This window comes from Balaenoptera ricei, chromosome 18 (genome assembly GCF_028023285.1).
Source record: "Balaenoptera ricei isolate mBalRic1 chromosome 18, mBalRic1.hap2, whole genome shotgun sequence".
NCBI classification, from domain to species: Eukaryota; Metazoa; Chordata; class Mammalia; order Artiodactyla; family Balaenopteridae; genus Balaenoptera; species Balaenoptera ricei.
The window spans coordinates 74,728,874-74,755,122 of NC_082656.1; the positions used below are offsets into that span (position 1 = coordinate 74,728,874).

Below are 26,249 nucleotides of genomic sequence, written 5' to 3' on the forward strand. Positions count from 1 at the left end.
GGCTTGTCTACTGTTAGAGCCATAAGCAGATAAAACCTGAGATATCTATTAAAAATTAGTTAGAGAGCTTTCAAAATGATCAACTGAAACGCCCATACCTTTTCCCAGAACAGTGATATTCTCAGGTGGTGCAGCCAGGCATTAATATATTTTAAAAGTTGCCCAACGTGTAGCCAAGGCTGAAATCCACTGCTTTATAGTAACGTGAAAGATACAATAATACTAATAATGGTGTATATCTATTAACAAATAGAACCTAAAAATTAACACTTCTCTATTGCTCTGCACTTTGCAGTGTCTGATGAAATCTACAATTTTAATTTAGTATTGCAAAGGCTTTTATGAACTTTAAGTTGAATGCAAAGGTAGGTTCTCTTTGGTTGCTTCTAATGATAATGGACCATGAAATACAATGTGAAATTTAATTTGTAGCCCATATAGCACAAATGCAATACTGAGAAGAGCCTTGGCTTTTGACTTTAAAGAAATTAAAAATTCAATATGTGAAGAGGATATTTAGAAATAAAGAGAAAGATGAAATTATGACTCACAATAAAGGTAAAATTAATGTAAAACTCAACTCTCAGAATTTCCAGCTTAATAAAGGCCACAACAAACTGATAGATGAGCTCAGGATAGTCTCAAAAAACAGAATTTGAACATAAGGCTTCATCTAAGTTTTGGCCACTGTGTTCTCCCAATTTCTCTCTTTTATTGTTTAAACTGAATTACAGTCCATGAAATATTAAAGAAAGCCCCAGGTAAATAACACATGATTTAGAATATCACTTCATGTGTACAGATGCAAAATGAAAAATATTTAATGTTTGTTCTAAGCTTGTAAAACCTAACAGATAGTTCTTCTTCACTCTAGAGATGTTTTATCTAAATAAGAACCTAACCTCCTGGACAGAGCTGGAAGCAAATAAAATTAGTTCTACTCAGGAGTAACGGCTGACATGTTTTTGTGTCCCCTTAACACTGGTAGTGTTATAAATACTTGTCAAGTTCAATGCCCAATGAAGACATTATTGAAGGAAAACCAAGCCTCAATCTCTTCTTGGCAAATGAGAAATAATTGTCCTAAAATGTAAATACCAGTTCAATTAACTCCAAGGTAAAGTGGATTCCGTTGATATTTTGAATCCGATTTTACAGAAGAAATATTGACTATATCTATTTAAAAAGGATTCTAAAGTTGTTTTAAATTGTGGAATGATCTGCAGTTCCTCTAGTCTATTCTTTTCAATTCACAGAAATTAATGCAGTCATTTTATATATATATATATATTTAAAACTCATTATGGAGGGGCTTCCCTGGCGGCACAGTGGTTAAGAATCCATCTGCCATCAGCTTGGGGCTTTGTGACCGCCTTGGGGGGTGGGATGGGGAGGGTGGGAGGGAGGGAGATGCGGGAGGGAGGAGATATGGGAACGTGTGTATATGTGTAGCTGATTCACTTTGTTATAAAGCAGAAACTAACACACCACTGTGAAGCAATTATACTTCAATAAAAAAAAGAATCCATCTGCCAATGCAGGGGACACAGGTTTGAGCCCTGGTCCGGGAAGATCCCACATGCCGTGGAGCAACTAAGCCTGTGCGCCACAACTACTGAGCCTGCGCTCTATAGCCTGCAAGCCACAAGAGCCACAACTACTGAAACCCGCATACTACAACTACTGAAGCCCGCGCACCTAGAGCCTGTGCTCCGCAACAGGAGAAGCCACCGCAATGAGAAGCCCGCGCACCGCAATGAAGAGTGGCCCCGCTCGCCATAACTAAAAGAAAGAAAGCCTGCACGTAGCAAGGAAGGCCCAAGGCAGCGAAAAATTAAAAAAAGACAAAAAACAAAAAAACAAAAAACACATTAAGGAGAAGAAATTCCTAATTTCTTATATCTTATCCTATTGCTTGAAGGCAACTTTTCCTTACTTCTCTATTACTTAAAATAGGCATCTTAAGTGTCAATTATTTAATTTCCCTCGCAATTTAAAAATATTTATGAATGTCTTTTCAGTGAGGTGTAATAACTCTCTTAATCCACTAATATAATGATACACTTTCTAGTAAGTTGTCTGACCCCATTATGTAAATAAAGATGCGCATTTACGAACTGATAGTTAAAAGATGCACAGAAGGCTATTATTGAAATAATACTAAAAGAAATCATGGATTTAAGTCAAAGAATTTGTCACCTGTATTGAAGTCTTTCATGCAAAGTAGCAAATGCAGTGTTCTGTACCATGTATAACAACCAAATAAATATTGGCTTAAAAACACACAGGTTATTACACATTTTCCTCTAAAATGCCTTATACATTTCTATTGTCATAACCTTAACTATTCAAACCTATCTATATCTGAAGACAATCAAGGATATGTGCCTTTATGCTTTAATAAGTATTCTAACCATAGTTCCGTAGTTTAAAATTTTTTTTCTCTAGATAAAAGATGGATTGATACAAATCTATTATTAACAGGGCAATTACCATCTGGATTTCCGTGTAATAAGGAGTTTACAATTTCAAGTGTGGGCCTCAAGTGGAAAAGTCCTACTGGGTAAATATCATGGGATAATTATATGTCCCACTATGGACACTATTAAATCAGGAAGTCCAAATAATATGTAGAGACATTGCATCCTATTGGTATTTGGTATCTCTGTCATTAGAAATAGTTATCCTTTGATTTTAAAAACAATCCTCTGTGGCGTACACAATAAGGACTGATAACAATTAAAAAGACATTAACATTGTTTATTATACTATTTTTGTCTCTTTGCATGATGTTATCCACTAAGAATACACTGTAGGGAACTTCCCTGGAGGTCTAGTGGTTAACACCCTGCGCTTCCACTGGAGGGGGCACAGGTTCGATCCCTGGTTGGGGAACTAAGATCCCACATGCCTTGCAGTGTGGCCAATGAAATAAAATATAATAAAATAAAGTATTAAAAAAAAAAAGAATACACTCTAGGCATGGCCTATGGGGAGAGTGTTTTACCAGGAAATACCCCAAGGGCCACTGATTGAACTGAGGAAGATAATCCCATAGACTCTCATTCTAGAAATCAAAATCAAAATCATTCAAGAAATCAAAAATATGTATGGATTGTTTTTGGTTCCATAATCTAAACTGCCTTCCAAGTCAAAGGAATTATGAGTTAGTCCATTTAAGTTAGATTTTAGCTAATAGATTTGTTCTCTAACATAATTTATTATTAAGCATACACAATGCAAAATCCCATCATGTTAAACTCAAACCAACTGAGCCGCTTTCCATGAAATTATGAAACCCAAGACTAGGAGCAAGACAAGTGTCCAGGGAGGGAATGCAGTGGCCAGAATTTACCGAGCGTTGGAATGGTAGAGTGTCCCTAGAATTAGCAGCTAGGAGACCAGTGGTGACCCGATAGCAGCTGCAAGGGTAGCCACGTTCCCATGACTCCTCTTCCCGTAGAGCACACCAACGGTCATTACTGTCAGCTCTCTGAATCACACTCAGACTCTACATTGGACCAGTGGATATTTTGATAACCTGAGTGCCCCTGAGTCACAAACAAAAGAATTTCTGCTTCTTCCAGGTCTCCTCTGAACTGCCCACCTTTTTCTACAGCAGACTCCAGAAATGTACTTTTTTGCATGTGAAAAGCACACTCACTATAGTTATTTGTGTGAACAACTGGGTTACTAAATATGCATACGACTAAATATACATCCATTTTTTATATTTCAAGTTTTCCTTGTAAATGTTATGATCTGCTTATGGTAACTCAGCTACAGATTTTATTGCTCTTTTGGTGTAGTTTTAGGATTACATCTCACCTTTTCTGAGGAACCTTGGATGCCCAGTGATTGGAAAAAAGCAATTAAGCTCCGTCAGATGCCAAATTCCTGCTGCCCCTCTTCCAATATTCTCCTCTGCCCTCAGACAACAGGCAGGGGTGCTTTTTCTGGCATCCTCCTTTCACCCTTGTGTTTCTTCTCTCTTTCTCTACTCTTTTCATCTTAATAACACATCTGGTACTTTCCTCCCTTCTTACCAGCACATTAGCAATTCTTTTCATAAGGTTAAGCTTTACTTGTCAGTGTTACTACCTGCGAAACATTAGTTTTACAAATGGTAAATGGAGCAATAAAGATGCTCCTGGACACAGAACCCCTCAGGGCAAGGATACTGATAACTTCAATAAGTCAAATCCAGACTCAGAAGAGAGGACAGGTGAACAGATGTCAGCACATCTTCAGGAAGCCAAAGGGTAAATGCTACTTGATGACTGTGTAGGAGATGATTAAAATGCTCTTTGGAAAGAAAAGGGCTGTGAGAGAGTATTGTTTCATGTGAAAAGTAATGGTGCTCATCTCTATACCATGTAAGGAGAAGGAGGGAGTTGAGAAGAGGGAGAGAGACAGAGGTCAAGTAGGCAGGTTTTGACCAGTGTGGCTTGAAGAGCAATGAGCATCATCAAGCCAGAGCTGAATCCGATAGAAGGAAAGCAGACGAATGTCTCTGACCTACGCTCACTCTGGGCACATGCTCGCGTGTATGTCCACGTATAATGGGAACTTTGCTTAAGTTATGCATAATGTGATGCTACTCACACAGCTGAATAATATGTGCTGAAGTGGTTCACCTCTAGCTGTAGGAGGAGATGGCACTGTCAACAAATCCTTATGATGAAACATAATAAGGAGCAAAAGGATTATTTACCCAGAAATAAGGGAGTAGGGAAGATATAATGACTGAATGGGCTTCAGGAGGATCAGCGAAGGTGACCTTTGTCCCATTCTATGACCGATGAATGGAAGTTTTCATGACAGAGTGAATAACTGGCGGCTGGGGCTGGGGGGTGGGAAGAGGAGGCGATGGAAAAAGTAAATTTCATGTAAAGAAGAGCTCTCTCAAACTCCGTGGGACTTACAATAAGAACGTGGGACATAAAAATAAATGTCAGTTATCTATACCTAGACTTTTAAAATTACTATAAGAAAGAAAGGACTGTAATATGATACTTGCAACATTAACCTATTGTGTCCTATTGTAAAGGTCTGCCATGGACAAGATAGGAGCATAATTGAAATTACATGAGCGTAAAGAGACAGAGTGTGTTTCAAAGGTATAAGCTCTTTCAACCATGAAAATACTTTTATATGTTTTCTAAGTCTATTACTACAAACATCAGGACACAAATTGAAGCCACTAGAACATTCTTGAAACCATGACAAATAAGTCATAGAAAGAAGATCCCTGCATTGCTGCCAATTATGGACATTTACTAAAACTAGGGAAGCCAGATCCATAGCAAGACTAGTGTAACTGGTGATTTTTGACATTATGTCACCCATACATCAGCTCACTGACCCCAAATGTTGTGTTCACTGCACTCCTATCCTCATTAAAAGACATTGCTTGAAACTGGCTTGAAGGCCACGCATGAAAACATCAACTTCCAGAGAAACCATTTCGCTTTGGAGCCCTGGTGAATAAAGGACATATATTTACAGCTCATTTATCATTATAACCACATATTTACAGGCTTTTTATTCAACATATGTCACAGTTCTCATCTCTTACCGTATGGCTGAGTTACCTTTGTTTTTAATTCTTTGCTCTACGGCAGAACAGAACTGCCCGTTTTATAACACATGGTACTCTGGGCTTAGCATGGGTAGTGCAGTTATGCTTCTCCCCTTTTATAATGCCCAAACATTAAGTGATGAAATCTAATCAGTACATAATTCTCAATGCACATCCTTACTGACTTTTGTTTTAGGAGGAATATACTTTCCCTAAATCATGTGCAGCTATTTGCTTGGGTGATACTTCCATAGAGGTACATGTGCGTTCTTGAATATACCTTGGCAAATTCAGAACAATTAACTCAGAGCAGAGTTGTGATGTTGAAAATCTGAAAGACTGTACTGCAGGTGCCAGAGATCAACATTCCCACCTCCTCTGACACTGTAGAAATTTACAGGAATGGATTCGGATCAAGAAGATCTTTGTTTTGGCTGACTCTCTCTAGATTTGGTAGAATAACGGAAAGTCTCTATGATCTACCTAAAATGGGAAGTCCCAGCCTGGAAGTTCTTGTTTTCTGAGCTCCTTACCACCATATTGCTGCTGGTACTTTGTAAATGTCATGTAATGGCAAACATGCAGAAGACAGAAAAAAAATTTATAAAGAAATTCCTTATGCAGTTATAAATATGATATTTTAAGGTATAGCGAGTTTTTAAAAATGTCTGCGATAAGAAGAATTGCTATGGAACTTGTAAGTAACACAACCTTCATTAGTGAAAACAAAATTTCTTTAAAAATGTAATATCAGTGGAAATTTAGCTATGTGTTGGATTTTTCAATAATCATCACAACAGCTTTCACAAACTGTTGCATGTTGAAAGCATCTCTAATCCAAGGCCTTAAGTGTGCTGCTTTAATAAGTCTTTATGTGTACATAACTTATAAAACAACAAATAACAGCTCTAATCTGATAAGAAAACTTGGGGAGCAATTCCTCTAATTATAACAGCTGGACAGGGAGAATTACTGCTGGCACAGAAAAGAACGTACTCTAAAGTGGCCATTTACAAAGATACATGTGAAGGTGAATGATTAACTTGAAAATATCCAGTGGCAGAAACTAATTATGATTTGGGGGTAGTGGCGAAGGTCACAATACAGAGACAGGGGATCAGGGAAACGACAGTGCAGGCATGCTGAGAGAGACAGAAAAGAAATCAAGGGTGAGAAAGAAAGAAAGTGACTTTTCAAAAAGGTAGCTTGAGAAAAATCTCTGTCTCTAAGCAAAGAAAAATGGCATCAGAGCCATTAGTGAGGCGCAAGTAGCATGTTACAGGTGTTTGAAGAAGAGAAAAGATTTCTCCTTGTTTGGGGGTGTGATGGGTGTAGGGGCAATGCATCAGGGAGGCTTCAGAGTTCAGGATGGCAGAAAGCTTTGAAGTCCAGTGCAAAGTGTCCTGACTGTCCCCCATGTGGCAGAGGTCAGTGTATAATTATAAAACAGCACGGACAGTGGACATATCCGGTCAACGTGCCAACAATCTGGCCAGCGTGCAGCCGTGTGTGTCTTTTCAGCGTTTCCCTATTGTGCTCTGTGCTGCTCCCTTACAATTCTCTGGACAGCAGCTTGATCTAATAGGAGTTGTGTCTAATTTATTTCCAGGTGTGCACAGTTCATTACTAGTGCTGTCATGATACCTAAGACAAAAGTAAAAGATTAAAAAAAGGATACTAAAAATAAACTATATGGTCCAAGAAGAATGATATAAACATACATAAGCCAAAGTAGTGCCTTATTTCTCCTGTAAATATTATGATTATTTAAAAAATTTATCAGCATCTGGAGAATCAATAATGAAGGATATACAAGTAGAAATCTGTACAAAAACTAAGTATCTGACAAGCAACCTTATCAAGGATCTTAGCAAGAATGAAAATGGAAATGGACTGAAATATTATTATCTGGCAACCCCCTTCAAACTTGAAGGCAGTAGAGCTGAACCAAGGACATGTTCTTCCCTTTAATTTTTTTTCAGTATCTTTTACAAAGAAAACATTAATGTTTCATTCATCTTGGCAATCTGGATATCCAGAAATATCCTTGGTTGTTACACATAGATTAAATAGGATAAAACAATTATATACTTCTTCATTATGACAGAATTACAAATGCTAAATGGAAAATATACTGAAACCAACCTCACAGCTAAATATGGATGAAATGTTTTTCTCCTAATATATACATATCAGCACCTTGAATGCTAGCATTTTCCTTGCAATGGTGTTATTTCTTTCATACGAATATGAATAGGAATACGGTTAACTTTTCAACAGAAGATCACTGTTAGGAGACGCAGAAATATATCACAATTAAATAAAACATATTTTCAAAATCATCAATGTGATGACACACATTGTAATCATGTGTATCTTTCCAAGAAATTAAGTTTGTCTTTTCCAAATAAGGTGATAAAATGGCCCTCTTAAGAATATGACACAGAATACATATTACTGCAGGTTGAAATAAAAGTTTTACTAAAATCACGGCCAAAATGAAGTTATATTCTGTGTTTAAAAACTGTAAAACCCACAGAATGAATGAATTTAGTTTTCAAAGAAATAAATTTAAAAATCAGTAACAAGTTCCCCTTAGAATCATGCATAAACTGTTTATTTTTATTATATACTTATTATACTGTATTGACATTTAATCTAGTTTTAGGACATAAAAAGATGCCATGGAAATGTTATTTTATGGGATCTACTTTCATGGGATTGTTTCTAGGTCATTTCAGTGACAGCGTGAAAGCAATGTGACATTAAGAGAAAGATAGTAATAACAGTTGTAGGCATGAGATAAAGAAACCCTGAGGGCTACCAATGAAGTGAACTGAGCTGTAAATCCTTAAAAAAATAAAAGAAGAGAAAAGGAAATATTTTTAACCCAAAGCTCCAGATTTTCTTTCCTACAAGCTTGTTGCTTTAATAATTGGAAAATGACCTCAGAAAGGTTATTTCATTTCTCTTTAAAACTCATTAAACTTTTTGAAACTTAGAAAACCGGTATATTTGCAGATGTCTTACAAGAATTGACACTGTGTGAGCACAAATCTGAAGAACCACGTACTTAAGTGGAATCTTTATTTGAGGTGAGGACCAGTATGTACATACACTGATGGATCAATATAAATGCCCTTCGCAGGTATCATAATTTTAGTCTTTTTAAAATTTTGAAGAGAGATCCTGGGACAGATAAGCAGGGAAGAGGAAGAACGCCCCCTTCTTTCCCTGCTAACCCAGGGCTTCCACACTGGGATCTCTCTGCGGCAGAACAAGTGTCAGAGAGAGAATGCTGCGGCTGGCACTGTGCCCACCAGACCAACCACACAGCTGGGGAAGCTCTGACTTGTTCGTGATGTGTCTGTGACAGGCATGGCGACGTCTGCTGACCTTACGTAATTAGTTGCCACCATTCTGCCAGAACATAATCACAATATCTGAAGATCAAAGAAAACAGGATTGAGTGTTCCATCTATTTCTTGGAAAGCGTTTCAAATGTCATCATCATGTTATAAAAAGTCATTCAGAATTCTCAGAGTCACCAAGAGGGCCCAAATGCTTCAATTAGTGCTGGTGGCATTGACAGCCCTCAGTCAGTCTTCTGAACTGGGTATTTTCTCCTCCCTTTATACACGTCCACCTACCAATCCCACTCTGTTGTCCACCTAAGAAATGAGTTGTAGAAGAAGAATCAAAAGAAGAACTCTTAGAAAAATTAAAAATAACTGGATTTGTGAATTATAAATTCTATACACTATCTGTAAAGATTGATTTTATGTTCATAGGACTTCACAATGAGTATTCAGAAAAATGCCTACAGGAGAACTAAGAGAAAACACCCACATTTACATATCAGAATAGTAATTTCTATGTGTGTACCCTTTTCATCGTGTAGGAAAAGAGTATGTGTTAGTAGTTTGTGGTTATAGAAGAGCTAGACACAAACACACACACACACACTACACAGCACCCCCCGTACAATAATTCTATTTTTCCCCTGTGGTAACATACTCAGGTATGACGCAGTAATCCCTCAAGATTATTGAGTTATCCTTGCAAAACTCACTCTGAAGTGGGATTAACAAGATTAGTTCATTAATACATAAAACTCTGGGGCTTTGCAGTCTCTACATTTCCAGGACTTGGGCATTATGTTTCTACATCTTTATCTTGCTGTTCTCACTGTTACGGCCTCAAATGTAAAAACCTCTCAAGTAACCGATAATGCATTTCTACCACTTTTTTTCCAGAGTAAAAAATTATTTTAAAGGACAAAATGCTTCTAGGTAGAACACTGACATCAATAGAAAATACAATTAAGTATTGAGCAGAATGGTTAAGGTAATTTTAACATGCCATTATTGGATCAATTAGTACACGGTAATTTGCCAGATATTCAGTGTTTCAGCAAACCCTTGGGCAAAGTCTCTTGTTAAGCAAATGACTGGAATATTAAATAATTGAAATGAAGTACTACAGTGTACCACATTCCATAGTTTTCCCTGGTCACATTAGGAACATAATGTCTAATGAAGTTATTATTCATTAAAAATTTAAATAACATGGTATTTTAGTCCTGGTAGTTAATGGTTTAACAAGTCTGAGGAATTTCTAACTGGTCCCAAAGACTGACCATCAGGAATAAAATAAAATCAGGACTGGTTTTCAGGGCTCAGAGAACCAAAGTCTGACACAATCACGTATTCCTGACATGGTTTCTTTTCCCTTTTTTTGGTTATTGTTATTGCATAAATGATGCATAAAAATTAATAAGAACTTTGCATTCTAATTCCTACAACGTGTTATTTGATTTTTTTAGGTAAACACAAGGGAACTACTGCCCAAGGCAATTCTTCTGTCTACCCATTTCAATGTACAAGCATTCTCACATAATGTAATTTTAAATTAAAAGCTCACTGCTATTCTCCTGGGTATACATTTGGCTTTGCTAAGTCTGTAAAAACAGTCTTGTAAAGGACTCAAACTGCATTAGAAAAATAGTTAACCCATTTATGGTACCTGTGGAACAATTTCTTAAAAATTTCCTCCTTTATATTAATATGATATTTCACATTAGAGTTTATTTCTCCATGGACATTAAGAGAATGCCTCTTACCTCGTCCCTAGGTAAAAGTTGTCTAGAGAACTTTTGAACAGTTTGAAAGTTGATTTTTTCTGTTATTAATATTGCAAGAAACATAGAATTCTAATTGAAATTGGAATAAAACCAACGTAGGAGTTGGGTATATGGTAGGTAGAGTTATCTAAATTGCAAGTTCTTAATATAAAAAATTTTTTCCATTGCTTCTATTGATAACATTAATTGATGGTTACAGGATAGAAAGCAAAATGTTAAATGGCAATATTTAAATAATGAATAATGCAGTAGGTGCCATTATTTCTTCTGAAGTTACATAATTTTCTTTTACCATTTAACACAATAGCAAAAATAATATGAGTAATAAGTACTGATTGCAGAAGAGGTGCTAGCAAATGAATGTGCATCTTTGCATTGTGAGCATTTTACATGCCTCCTAATAAATACAGTTGTTTCCATACCACAATAAATATGCAGCTCTTAAGGGAAAATAATTTGCCATGACAAGGATCTGGATCTCTTATGCACTCCGCCTCAGGTTTAGAGAGTGGAAACAGTGTTATAAAGGGTTCAGAGTTGAGAGACAGATGAGTTAACTGGAGAAGTTAACACAAATGGGGAGTCAGTGAAGGTCAACCCCTTGTCATTATGCCCTTGTGAAGGGCATTCACAGCTAATTTCTCACGTGACATGGATACAAGCTCCTCCTCTCATGACGTAAACCAATATTCACCATTTGTCAGGCTAGTACCTTTCGGTACTATTTGTACCAGCATAAGAGTGAAGTAGAATAATGTTTCCTGTTTGTCCAAATAACTATTTCTGCTAAATAGTGCCCTGGATCCAGGATTAATAACCAAATAAAATTATCTCCATCTTGTCAGAGATGTAGCAATTCCAAAGCCTCACAAAAATATCTCGTTCCCATTCAGTCTCTTTCTCTACTGGGACAGCAAGTAACAACCAATTATGACGCTGTGGCATGGGTTGGGATGTACCTATTAACAAGTGACTCATCTCTTCATTTCACGTAGTTGTCAGATCTTAAAACCAATATCTAACTCTAAATAAAACTCTCAAGAGATCTACTATGTCCTTATTCAGAAGTACACTGTGTACCTTTCCACGAACTTGCAATCCAAATTGAATACATTACCTTAAGACAAACAGCCAACATTCAGCGAAACCCTAAGTAGCTCAGAGCACAAAACACCCTTCCATAATACAGAGAAATAATTCAAAGTTAAAATGTATGGAGTTCACATATATAAAAACTATATATGTGAACAATAGAGTTTTCACTATAGGAACAATTTTTCCAATTTTAGTAAATAATGTGAAGAAAAACAGCCAATTTGGTTTTTCAGTAATGGTAACTATAGTAGTTTCTCTGGAAAAAAAATGAGTCATATTTTTATGAATTATTTTCTAAATAATATTTCTTATTAATTCCCAGTAACTAAGAAATGGAATGTAAATTACTAAGAAATGGGCTGCGTTGAGGAAACTGAGAGAAACACCCAATTTCTGTTCAGAGCCCACCATGAACTCATGGTTCATGGGTTCTAAGAGTCCCTGGCAAGTAGCTTACATACAACCCCATTCCCAGAAATAGAAAGAATTCTCTAAAAGTAAAATACATAATCAGAAACAAACCCCTTCAACTTTACTTGGGTGGATGGTGTATACAATTTCAATAAGGAGGAGTTCCACATACACAAACAATTTTTTAAAGAATCACAATTTTCCCCCAGTTTTAGTAGTATTAATTACTGCTTTAATGTTAGAGCTGATTTGTCATTCACTATATGGTATATCGGCCTTCTTAGCATTTATGTATTTAGTTTTTTTTGCAAAAGTTTTTTCATGGTGTGGAGAATGAAAACAAAGAGATAGTTCATTCTCAAATATTATCTATTGATTTAGGACTCAATTTTTCAGGTAGTCTTTGAAATTCCTTACATATAAAAACTCCTTTCACCATCTACCATCCATCCTCTACAAATACAGGTTTTTAAAAAATTGAAACATTTAGATCTAACCTAAATTTTGTTACTATCTACAGTATTTTATAGTTTTCACCCTAGAGTAAAGTAGGATAAAATTGCAAAATGCAATGATATTTTTTCTTTGACACTACAAGTATATCATTTATGAACATATAGAAACAACGAAGTCCTGTCTCTAATTATCATTATTCATGCTCTTGCTTTAAATTGTTCAACTGGTAGCGACAATTTACTAGAAATCAGGGTTTACTTTTTTGCCTTGAGATTCTTTTTTAAGATGAGGACAGCATTACCACTCACCCATTAATGTAAATATGACCATGATATAGAGGCAGACATTGCATATCCGAGTTCTGCCTCTGTGAGTTTATCATGCCCTTTCAGGAAAGGAAATGTGTAAATAAGTGCTTTTCTGCAATTCTAACTCGAGAAATTAACAGACTCCTATCTTCTTTGCTGATGCTTAATGTTTTTTTGTGGGGAAAAAAGATAAGTGGCATGCATAATAAATAGCATGAACAAGGAAGGCATTCAAGGAATAGATTCATAAAATTTGCTGGTGAAACTGATTCCACCTTAACAATAAGCAATCAAGAACTACAGATTGAAGACTTCTTACGTATCCATCACTATCAAAGGAGTGATAGGAAATGTACAAACCTAATCATGGAATCACAGGTTCTGAGAAGAGAGGAGAAAAGACTCTTAGAATTCATCTAGTCAAGATGCCCTCTGAATGATTTTCTCATATCTATTGGACTTTAGAGGGTTTTGGTTGTTGGTTTGTTTGTTTTTAAATCGGGAATTTTTCACATTATCTTTGAAGCTCCAGCACATACAGCACAATAGCTGTCAGTGGGAGGCATACAATAATACTGGTTGATTTGAATGAGCAAATAAATGAATTTATGATTATACACATCTCTACAGAGTGCTTGATTCTTCAGCCTATATTTAAGTGTTGAACAATTATACTGAGCAGAGCTGATCTTCTATATATTTCTTGCACACTCTTGTTATCAGACATATGTGTTTAATTTTTGTGAGGTGTAGGGGCTTTGGTATAGTTAAGAAATGTATATAATGGTGGGCCCACATGGGATCAACCCACCCTCTTCACAGGACCCGGAAAAGAAACTCCAAGCATCAGGAACCTGCTGATCGTCTAGGGCAGAAGGAGGCCTCCTTTGTTCCAGAAATGGGACTTGTGTGGGAAGGTCCTGCTTAGAGGAAAACAAACTTGTCTCCAAGGAAACAGAGGCTTAGGGAAAATACACAATTTATTAAATATAGATATATTTATTTTATAAGTAATTTTTTAAAAAAAAATCCTAAAAAGAGTTCACTTCTGAAGCAACCCAGCTTTGTTGTCATTGAAAACCTGCTCTGACAGGATGTCCTTGTTCTGAACCAGCCCTTCAGGTCAGCAGAGCGTGCTGGCCCCAGACTGATCATCTCAGGGAGAACCCCTGAGCTTTTTACATGGTGAAGACTAGTTTTCTTTCAAGTTTGCAAACCAGCTGTTACTAGTTGCAAATTCAATGTCTTTGTTTCTATTTCTCTTACTTCATTTTCTCAAGTCCCAGCAAAATTCCCGTCTTTCCCTATATTATCTTGATGCTCAAGGACACATTTCTTGTCCTATTCTTTCCAGATTGAGCAGAGTGATCACGGCTCGGACTTTTCTCTGTGCAGCTCCTCAAAGCCCAGCTCATTTGATCAGTGGGAAAGCTGAGCACTGCTTATGGTCACGTCATTCTGCTTTTACTTCAAAGGGGCTTGAACTGGACCATGAATTTGTAAATAACAACAGTAACAATAATCATAAAGCAATGGTAAATAAAAAATCATGTCATCTCAGAGTCACAGCTCCTGAGACAGTGATGCAGACCCTTGTTTATCAGGGGTACTCCTTCAGGGACATGTGTTAGAAATGCCTGGGACACATATTCAAAATTCTGATTTTGAGGCATATCGAACTCACTGAATGGGAACCTTTTAGGTTAATGTCCTGGGATCTGGATATTTACAATGCTATCTGAGTAAGTCTTACGTATAATGAGGATTGCGAATTACTGTAAGAATATCCAAAGGCCTGATACTTTGTTCCCATATTATTAGCATCATTTTCATAAAGGCACAAGTTATGAATTTACTCAGCTAGTCCTCTGCTCTACTACCTGGTGTCCAAAATTGCCTCTATCGATTCTGTATATTTAGAAATCAAGCAAAATATATTAGAAAGCTTTTTCAAGAAGTCATGATACTTAATAATGTTCTTTCTAATATCTAACTTCATCCACGCAGATGCTGTTGACCCCATTTCTTCACCTTTGTCCGACATTCAGCAGGAAAGGGAAAACAATCACTATCTATCACAGAACAATTCTTTCTCCATCTGCAAACCATTCTTAAGACAGCCCTTAGATGTGGTTCTTCCAGGATACATGAGCCATCATCCAGCAGGGGGATTATAACCCACCTGGATATCCTGGTTCCAAAACTGAATGCAGCACCTTCCTCCACCCAGGCTCCCTCCTCCTTCTGGGTTTTGTTTTCTTCAAGGGAAGCATCACAGCTCACCAGGTTCTGAGTTAATCACACCAGAGTGAGCTGTGATTCTGTCACCTCCCCTACCCGGACAGCTGCAGAGTTCTTCCCATAACTCCCCAAGAAACACTTTCAAATATCTCTCAGCCTTTCCAGTCCCTTAATTCCGGGGTTGCCAACACCAGTGTCTCTAGGCCCAGAAACAAAGTTAACATGTGCGTAGAAACAAAGTTACTGTGTATATAGTGTCTTCCCTTAGAAATGAACTTATTTACAAAACAGAAGTAGAGTCACATATGTAGAAAACAAACTTATGGTTACCGGGGATAAAGTGGGGGGAGGGATAAATTGGGAGATTGGGATTGACATATACGCACTATTATATATAAAATAGATAACTAATAAGGACGTATTGTATAGCACAGGGAACTCTACTCAGTACTCTATAATGGCCTTTATGGGAAAAGAATCTAAAAAAAAGAGTGGATATATGTATATGTATAACTGATTCACTTTGCTGTACACCTGAAACTAATACAACACTGTAAATCAAATATACTCCAATAAAAGTTAAAAAAAAAAAGGAGTAGTTGTCATTGTGGCCAAACTGTAGACTGGAGAGTACTTGCCCAACCTAAAGGCATTCAGATCACAGTGTGTGTGTATGTGTGTGTGTGCATGCACACACACACACACACACACACACACACACACACAGTCTGTCCAAACAAAACACATGTTTGCAGTTTGCAATTTCTATTTAATTCACTCTTTTTTCTTTCTTTTTCTTTTATTCCCCCATTCCCCTACCTTCTTGCCCCTGGCAACTACAGTTCAAGTCTCTGCTTCTATGTATTTGACTTGTTTAGATTCCATGAGTAAGATCATGCAGCATTTTTCTTTATGTGTCTGGCTTATTTTACTTAGTATAATGCCCTCCAGGTTCATCCATGCTGTTGAAAAGGGCAGGTTTCTTTCTTTCTTTAGGGTGATAACATTCCATTGAATACACTCAGCATCTCTCACCTGGACTACTGCAATGGTTTTCACACTGCCACTCACCTCTTTCCACTCATTCTTACAGGTATAATCCTTTGGAAGTTAAATATGGCTATAATACTAACCAGGCATAGCTACCATTCTGGAAGGGCAAATAGGTGAAAGTGGTTATGGGGATAGAAAAGAAAAAATATTTTAGGTGTGATTCGAAACTCTAGACTGTGCTTCTAGAAGGAGGATTTTGTTTTCTCCACCCCATAGTGGGAGGCTGGAGCCAGGAGTCAGGTGGATTCCAGGAATGTGATGGAGGGAGTGAAGGTATGACCTGCCCTCTCTCCCCTCCTTGTGATGTATCTTCCCCATTTTCTTCCCTTGGCCGTTTCCTTTTCTCATCCTCCCTTCATTCTCTTTCTTTTGTCCCCCTTTTCCCCAATGCTGCCTAATGCATCTTCCTACTGCTGATTTATTATCTCCTTCTCTTTTCACTTCTCTTTTTTTTCTCTCTTCTTCCTATTAGTATCTTCTCCATCTCAACCTCAATTCCTTCCTCCAAATTCCATAAAATGGCACTGGAACTTGGATAGCCTGAACGTCTATTTATTTATTTTTATTGCCTACTATCAACCTAACAATAGAAGAATAGGATGTTTCATATTTTCCTTTTGTCCAAAGACGACTTAAAATTAGTTATATGTAGTCTACCATTTGCTTTTGTTTCTAAATTGTTTTTTCCTTCTGGTAAGTGACCTTAAGTAGAATGACGGCATTCTTGCCTTTGTCATAATCAATCATATTCTGTGCCTCAGTATTCAGGGTCATAGGAACTACATGAACGCTGGAGATAAATTAACTGAAGCACTATACTTGCTTTCTTATTACTAGAAATTATCTGAGCCAAAATACCAAGAAAGGATAATAGCCATTTTGAGCCTGGATGATATATCCATCTGAGTCATAATGTGGAAGAGACCATAGGAAAATTTGATAAAAAAAGAAATATATATTCAGCATGGTAAGTAAACCTTTAGAATAGGTGTAAATTTTAAAACTATTATTTAACATTTCGTACAAAGAAATAGAAACACTCTGACCAGAACTGTAATCATGTAAATAAATGTGTGTGTAATTTAGGCACAATGTGTAATTCCACTGAAACACACACAAATCAGACACACACAAATGATATATATATATACACATACACACACACAACACACATACATATATACATTCTCAAAAGGTGTTAGATATTGTTTGTGCGGAAAAACATGCATATAGAGTCATAGATTCTTAGAATAACAAAGACATTAACAATCATCTCAAATTTAATACACTTTTTAAGATAAAGAAATTGACCCATTCAGAGAGATGAAGAATGAAAGATGAAAAATGGAAGGGGCACCTCTGTGTAACCAGATGAATGGAAACCTGCTCAGTTAGAGTTTTGCCTCCCGGCTCCCAGGGGTCACATCAAAGAACAAAAGGCTGGTCCCCAGGATGAGCAGTCATCAGAGGCTACTGAGGCCCTTGGCTCACCTGCAATGGATAGTGATGGCCAGAGACAGTCACTGTAGCTCAGATTACATGATTAACCTCATGTACTGCCTGGTACCTAAAGAAAAACAGAACACTGGGAGGCACAGCTAGGGTACCCCACCAGCACTGGGATAAATAGTGAGCAGTTTCCTGAGGATGGATGTCCAGAGATGCTATTCAGAGTCAAGACGGATATCAGGGATGAGCAAAGAACTCACACATCACTCCATGGGCACAGAAATACAAGTGCACTACAAATAGTTGATAGTTGGTCAACATGCATTTTTCCTAAATATCATTTTAAACTAATTCTTTAAAAAAGTATTTCCTTGTCAGTTTCTGTTCCGTGACCATGCAGCTTGCATTCTATCTTCAAGCAAACTGTTTGTATCTAACATCAAATCTCTTGAGAGGCATCTTCAAGAAACATATTACAATCGTTATGACCACAAAAGAAATGACTCTTGTCATGTTGAAGAAGAGATTCCACAGGGAACAAGTGCCTTCAGCATCGGAAATGTGATTATTTACATCTCAGTCAAGATACCTTCTTTCATCCCCCTGAGGTGGAATTATCTGACAAATTAAATATCTTTATTTGGATGGCAAGGGATTATGAGAGTTACTTCCTGAAATACAAATAGAGGAATATACACTCCAAGTCAGACCCCTAGTGTGACTTTCATTTAATGGAACTCACTTTGAATGATCTGAGGATTTTATTGCCTATGTTCTAAATTTATAGATCCTCAATAAATGCGGTCTCATATCAGACACTAGTCTAATTTGATCTTTTTAAAGTGGGCATAAGCTTAGAACAGATTCCTTCGTTTCTCGGACTTCAATCTTCATTAACTTTTTTCTGTAAATCTTAGCTTGAGCGGAGTTTTCCGTTTCAAAAAGTTATTCAACTTAGTTCAAAACTTCTTAGTTGGGTTAACCATGTCGGCTTTAAAAATTTAAGCTCAAACGTTACATGTGATACATTTTAAGAATATTAAGCACCCAGTATATAATATCAACCTTTCCTCCGCTAACTATCATTTTCTACGATTTTTTAATTTGAGAATCTCCAAAGGAAACATTATGTTTCAAATGATCCTTCTTAATAATTGAAATTAAGTTTCTTCCCTAGGTAACAATTCTCTAAAGATTTTTATTACCTCATCTTGTGTTTATAACTTCTTCTTAGAATGGGTGCCAGACCATATTATGAAAACTGTTTGGCACATGAAAGCAGTACAGTGAAACAGTTAAAAATGTAAGCTAATGAGTCAGACTAATAAGGCTCAAATCCTGTCTTCTCTGTCTACTCCCTGGGTGACCGCACAGATTCTTAAGCTCTCTGTTCATCAGTATTATCATTTTAACAATATTTGCTTAATTGGTTGGGAGAATTAAATGGGCTAAGACTGTAATGCACTTAGCGCTAGGCAGAGTACACTAGATACATATTAACCATTATTATTATTACATATTATAGTAATTGTTATATTGTGTTGTTCTAGATTATTATTTTAGTAGGCTCTCAGAAACTAATTATGGAATAAAGGACTGAATGTGGGAAAACATTCTTTTTTCCTGAAATATTTGCAGTTCAAATTTCATTACCTTGAAATAAACAGAGCACTTTAACCGTAGAATATTAGTAAAAACTGGAAATCACATTCAATTTTTATCTAAATCCTTTTCCTACAAGATGCTGAGCATGGTAAGGGCCTGGCCTGGGCAGGGGACGTTTTAGGGTAAGGCTGGGTGAATAGAGCACTCCTTACCAGGTCCTGGGTTCAGGACCAAAGAGTCAAAAATGAGAAGAGGAGAAAACCAAGACCTGCAAATCAGAGAATCAAGACACCAAAAGGGAGGCACAGAAGCCAAGTACCTGGAGAATCTGGAAGGTGAGAGTAGAAAACAGTGGGTCAGATAAAAAGCTTGATGGTGTTCCTGGGACTAATCCTAGGGCATGTGCTGCCCACAGATATGAGTTTTGGGTGGAAAGGCCGTATTTAAGGTGCCGAGGACTGGACTGGGCAGTTAGCTCTGTCCTCACTCTATTCTTGCTGCACCACTTAGACTGCACTGGACACAACCAGCACTTGGATTTTCAGCTAAGACACATACGATGATATTCTCTACCTTTTAAAAAAACGGCATACGCGTGCAACTTCATCACAAGAAAACAGAAAGCATCTCAGAAGCAAAAAGATCAAACAAACATTTACATTTCCCCTGACATCAATGCATATACCTGAGCAGGACAACATGATAAAATCATCAGCAGAAACAGAACTAGAAGCTATGGCAGAAACTGCATCTAATAATTTTTAGGCATCTCAGAGATAACTTGCGGGTAAAAGAAACAAAAATAACAGAACAAATGTCAAATCAATGAAACTGACTTTTATCTGAAATAAGGTATCTCTAGAAAATGATCTTTATCTGAATCGAATTTTTCCTAAAGGAGAGATAGGGAATTCTAGCTTCCCCTTGCTCCCAATATGTTGAATATTCATCTTGTGAAACAGAATGCAATTTGCATAATGTAGGGCCCAGGTCTGTGTGCAGGAACACCCTTCAGGGAAGGCGGAGGAACGTTCCAAAGGACAAGAGCATTTCCCAGCTCACCACGAAGGGAATCTGCAGCTCATATTTCATCTTCTTTGACAGGATTTCCCGGATTTGCTGAAGAAAATATACCACATTGCACGGGAGGCCCCAGAGAATGCTTCTTCTCTGCTTAAGTTTTAGGTGTGTGCGTGTATGTAAAATGTATGTATGTTTACATGTGGTTTTTTTGATGATGATATTTAACAACAACAGAGTTTTAAAGGATTTATACTAAGATGACATGCAAACCCAAATAAGAGAATTTTCTTTGAGGCTCCATGATTTTATCCACTTTTGCTCAAGGGATAGTGGAAAGAAGTATTTTCACCTAAGTCTCTATTGCTTGGACTTGTGACAGATATGAATTCCAACTGCATTATAATATATGGATACAGTATATCTGGATATGAATTATTTGTAAACAGTAAATATTCCAGAAGAGGCTAGAAGGTGCCCAGCTACTAGTACACATTAACACAAAACCGAGACTTGCTTAAATTTAAATGCAATATCCATTTTGATTTTAGAATTATTTTCCCAATAAAGCATTTACTCAATCTGAATTCTCATTTTTAAAAGAACTACTCTCTCCTAAATTTACTTTTTTAGAATTCACATTTATAAATAATCTTTTACAAGAAACTCCCTAAGACAAGCACAATTCTAAACAGTAGAAAAAGATTATATTAATATCAATGCTTTCAAAATTGCTCAATTTTCTATGAATTGGGCCATATAAAAATATGCAAATGCACAATTTTAAGAGGTGATATAACTCTTCCACTTGATACACTGATATTATCAAACATTGATGACTAATGAATTAATAGCTCCTACAGCATTGCAGTAAAGGTCAAATACTAAAGCAAAAATGAGAGTCATGAGACAGAACTGTCTCACTTTTGTGGTTGATGCTATCGCTATTTTGCAGACATTGAATGAATGGCCAATATCTTGGGCATGCTACTTACTGATGGGTAGAGGTAACCTTCTCCATTCATGGCTATATACAACCCTGTTTTCACTCCCTGGATGGCCACGACACGCAGCCCCACTGGTATGAGGTTGAACAGTGCTGTTAAGAGAAAGACAGTCTGTCACCAAAGGGCAGGAAGAAGCAAAGCATCCCCATCCCTTTTCTCTGTTTCACTTGTTCTATTTGAGAAACATTATGCTTGTTACAACCTTCTGAGAAGTTCCAATTCATTAACTTTTAATTTCTCTACTTAAGAAGCTTCTGTTACAAGTAAAATTTGCACTTGAGCTCCAATTTATAGATCTTATCAGTCTCCCTATAGCATTCTGAAGGACTGATGGCATAATAAACAGAATCAAGCCTGTAAGTGAGATTCTAGAATCAAGCCTGTAATCGTGATTATAGTATCACTGTCTCTGACACCGTTTGATAGCAAAAGAAATAAGCTACAAAGATTCTGAAAGAGCAGAACTTTAAGAGCCCAAGTTGAGTGTTTATTCTGGTCTCTTAAGCAGAAGGTTTGCTTCATCACTGTAATGTAGGACAGGCAAGAAGTTTAAAAGGTAATTCCAAAACTAAATTACTCTTGCAGAACCAACATGATATGCCAGCAGAGCCCAGAAATGATGTGCACCTGCCAATGTGCTAAATTTAGAAAGAACTAATTAAACTGAATGGCATGCAAATTTCATAGATAATTTTCTTTATTAATATTTCATAAGACTATGAGTGAAAACTAAAACAAAGAGGGAAAAGTATTCAATTTTACCCACTTAAGAGATAAAAACTCATGTTTCCATGTTCTGTTTCTTCTCTTATTGACAAAAATGTATTTTTACGTATATTTCACATTGTGCAGACAGCAATGTTATCACTGATTTTTTTTAAAAAAAGTCTTAACATCCTTAATAATGCATTTCCATGCCATGGTTACATGTGTCTGTGTAGTGGGTATTCTAACACTATTCTTGGTGATAACTGCTGGATGATCTTGGAGATTTTATCAGAGACACATCTATAAGATAACTGTTAATTATGGGAGGTTATCTGCTCCCATTCAAGTTCTTAATTCAAGTCTAATTCTAAGTAATAGAACCAGGCCAGAAGAGGCAATGAAATCACTAAAATGTCGAAGTAAATGTACAAGTAAAATATCTTAGGTTAAGGCTCTCACCTTTATTCCACAAAAGATACATAGCTTGAAAAATGTGGGCAATTTTGACTTAAATCGATAGGTTTACTCAGTGCATAATTTTAAATGGACTTTCTAAATTGTGTTCTATTTAATTCCAAGGCACATGTTTTCTCTGAATAGGGTAGGGGAAAATTATACCCTCTCTTCCAATTATTACATATTACTGATCTTGAGATCTCAAGATGTCTGTGCTACTCAGATGATGAAAGGAAAATGGCAGGCCATGGCCCTAGAAAATTATCCTGCAAGAACACTCAGGGGCGTATATGGTTAGGTGGATATTAGCTTTCATGATGCAAACTAACACTGGATTGTCTTCTGTTGGATTCTAGGAGCTTATGATATCCTTATGGAGGAATAAGGCTTATGTTTGCTTATTTCTATTATTTAATATTAAACATGAGTGTGGATTTATTGAGTATTTGTGTCATGGTAACTCTTAGTATTCCTTCTTCATAGGAGAAAGCCATTGGCCATTTTCACTGTCTTCTTTAATACCTGAACTGTCCCATCTCCCTTATATTTTGAAAGGATGGGCATCATAGGGTAATTCCTGATTTATGTGCAAAAGTTTTTTTTGAAAACCATAATTGTACATCTGTCCATGCAAACTATTCTATCCTAATCTATTCAAACTTAATTATTCTAACCTTCATACATATCTAATGGTATTTGTAGGTGCCATATAATTGATATAGGGCAGATGGAATAATCCTAGAAGGTAAGTGCATCATGAGCTCACTAAAATAATACAGTATGGGAAAGAGTAAAATTATAGAAGATAGTCTAAAATGACTGTACTAAAAAAAAACTGTCTCCCTCCCCAGGATTTTGGTTGGGACCTGAATAATAATTATAATAATAGTTATTACAATTTACAGGATGAAAACAGAAAGTGAATCCATAGAACCACCGTAATGTGGAAACCTATTCAGAGCTGACCATGACTGAACCATGGTGCTAATCAAAACCACAGATACCCACATTAAATGAAACATCTTTACGTTTTTTTCACTCTTCTTGTATACAACATAATTATAAAGCAATGTCACAAGACCTAGGGGAGTAAGAATAATGAAGATGTCCATGCTACTTTGTTCATTCTGTGGAACACTCTAGTCTCCATATAATAGTGAATTTCATTCAACCCTGGCTGCACTTTAAAACTAGCTGTATTCATAAAATAGGATGGCCATGCCCAACTCCGGACCAATGGAATTAAATCAGTCTCTGGGAGTGGGTTTAGGGCATCACGAATTTTTTTTAAAAAACGCTCCTCAAATGACCCTGATCTACAGCCAAGGTGAGAACCACCTTCCTAAGGCCTGTCCGGGAGTGGGCACTGTGAATGACCCGCCATTTTTAAACAGCAAGTTATCAGGTTGGGAACTTCTAAGGTGAGAGGGATTGGTTTGTGTGAGGCTTTGATCTTGCAATAGTTATTGCATATGGGTATTTCTATAGTCCTCTTCTGCTTGCAGTATCTGGTAATGGGGACAAAGAAGTTTAAGAGCACAGGAAAACCCCCGGGGCATCCCCAGAAGCAAATTGGGGAAGAAAACCACTCCCTAATCAAACACCATAGTCATGGTAATGCTGACCTTTAGCAGATAGAAGGGAAACTCTAAGAATTTTAAAGAAACACACCCCGGAAAATGAGTGTAGTGATGAAGTAACCCAGGTGCCCACTACCTTTTGTGAAAGATCTTTCCAGGGCACGTGCAAGCCTAGGTAAGCAGGTGAGTTGCTCCAGTACCTCTCTATTAGGACCAATTATCCATCATCAACCATTTTCTTGCCCAGATAGTTCTAGATCTCAGGCCGTTAAGCCTGGGAGGACATTAGTATCAGGTTCGCCAGCAGGCCTTTCTCCTTTCCAACACATTTAAATTTTTTGACAAAGGAAGCTGAGCAGGGTGGTTCTGACTTTACCTAGTTTTACGTAATCTCATATTCAGTAGCGGGCTATTTATTGAGCTCAAATCATGAAAATTTGAAGATTCAAGCCTCAGTTTTGTCATTTGATGACTTCTGGGATGGCATCAGGGTGACGTGTAGGTTATTTCTCTTTATTTTTCCTACCTACAGATGACTAATCCTTGTTTTGCATTCAGAGAAATATAAAACAATGGAATGTGTTTGTGAATTATTACATCATAGCCTTCCTCAAGCAAAAAGGGCAGTGCTCTAATGAGGACCTGTCTGTCTGTCAGCATCTCTGATGCTCACCCCCATTTCTAAAGAACACTTTTCAAGGCTAACGATTTCCCTAGGAGTAGAAGACTACTGTGATAAACCAGAGAAAAGAAAATATCTTAAAATTCATCCTAAAAACCTGTGTTTTTCAATTAAGATGGTGATAGTACACAAAAGTAGAGTTAATTAGTAATTCCCGTTGCTTTTATAAAGCTGCTACAATCTGCCAAGTTTTATTAAATTTTACAGTCATACAATTTTTATAACCTTTTGAGAAGGAAACATTTATCTCAGACTGTCTTATTCTGTTCTGCTTTGTCTTTGCAAATGCTGAAATGGTAAAGAAACTAACCTAACTGGCTTAAAGGGCACATAAAATGCAATGGTAACTTGTAAGAAAAGAAACCGTGGGCCAGATCTTTGCATAGCAATCGAAGTCCCTCTAGTGAGGTCACTCTGATTTGGTTCTGATTTTCTTGTCCACTGGGGCTCCTGTTCCTGCTTGGTTCCCAGAACTGTTCCTCACCAGTATCTAAGGGGATTAGAAAGGATTTCACGAGCCACCCAGAGATTCTTGTTCCTCGGGTGCAGTTACACAGTAGGAGGAAAGAAGCCGCATACAGTCAGCAACAGAAGGTCTAGTATCTTCTACTATCTCAGCTTTCCAGTCTACTGTTTAATATTATGCAGATAACCAGATATAATCACGTGTGTGTATAATGTCTACATCTGTACTTTCACAATTTAGGAAATACTGTGCTGCTTACTCAGTTGTGAAGCAATATGCTTTTAAAAGACAGTGTCTACTTGACACTTTTTAACTCCATATTGAGTCCATCATGAAAAATAACCAATTTGTTTGGCATTACAAAAACAAAAGGAGAAGGGAGGGAAAAAACTCATAAACCATTTGTTTGAAGGAAATTATTTTTCCGGGAAGTCCAACTAAGCAGCATTTTCATACGGCTATAGTATATTTCCTTTCTTGAAAACTTTTGTCAAAATGGATGGCATCAACCTCTAGTCTGATAAATCAGAGTGTCATAGCTCTTATCATAACCATGGTTATGGAAAACTTGTTCTCGTGCTCTACTAGACTCTGGCCGAAGAAAATCAGAGAACACTGAAGACGTGAGAACTTAGGAATCTCTAAAGTCCATGACCCCCATGACTGTAAGATGTAAGAAAAAGAGAATGCGTTTTGTCAAAGAATGGGTAAGGAGTTAAAAGTGGGGAAGGGAAAATGAGCAGATATATATGTATTAACATGAATCAGAAGAAACTGACATCTTTTGTAGGTCAAAGATGGTCAAGTGCTGATGATTTGAAAAGTTCAACCTAATATCAAAATCCCAAAAAGTAAACAATGTTTGACATCAGTCTTATGAATAAAAATGTCTTCTCTTTCTTCCCTGTGCCTGAATTGCTTTACCTTCTCTTTTTCTAAATCAAAAGAGGAAATAAAGTGAACAAAAATCAATGAACAAATATGATAG

General features: G+C 36.9%; 1 protein-coding gene across 5 annotated transcripts in view; it reads right to left on the reverse strand.

The window, feature by feature from the left end:
* The window catches only part of FGF14 (fibroblast growth factor 14), a 615,412-nt gene that overhangs the window by 101,867 nt on the left and 487,296 nt on the right, over positions 1-26,249 (reverse strand). For all 5 annotated transcript variants that reach the window (XM_059902614.1, XM_059902611.1, XM_059902615.1 and 2 more), the window contains one exon: positions 21,358-21,461. In XM_059902614.1, the coding sequence (XP_059758597.1) occupies positions 21,358-21,461 (104 nt within the window). The remainder of the gene's footprint in view (positions 1-21,357; positions 21,462-26,249) is intronic.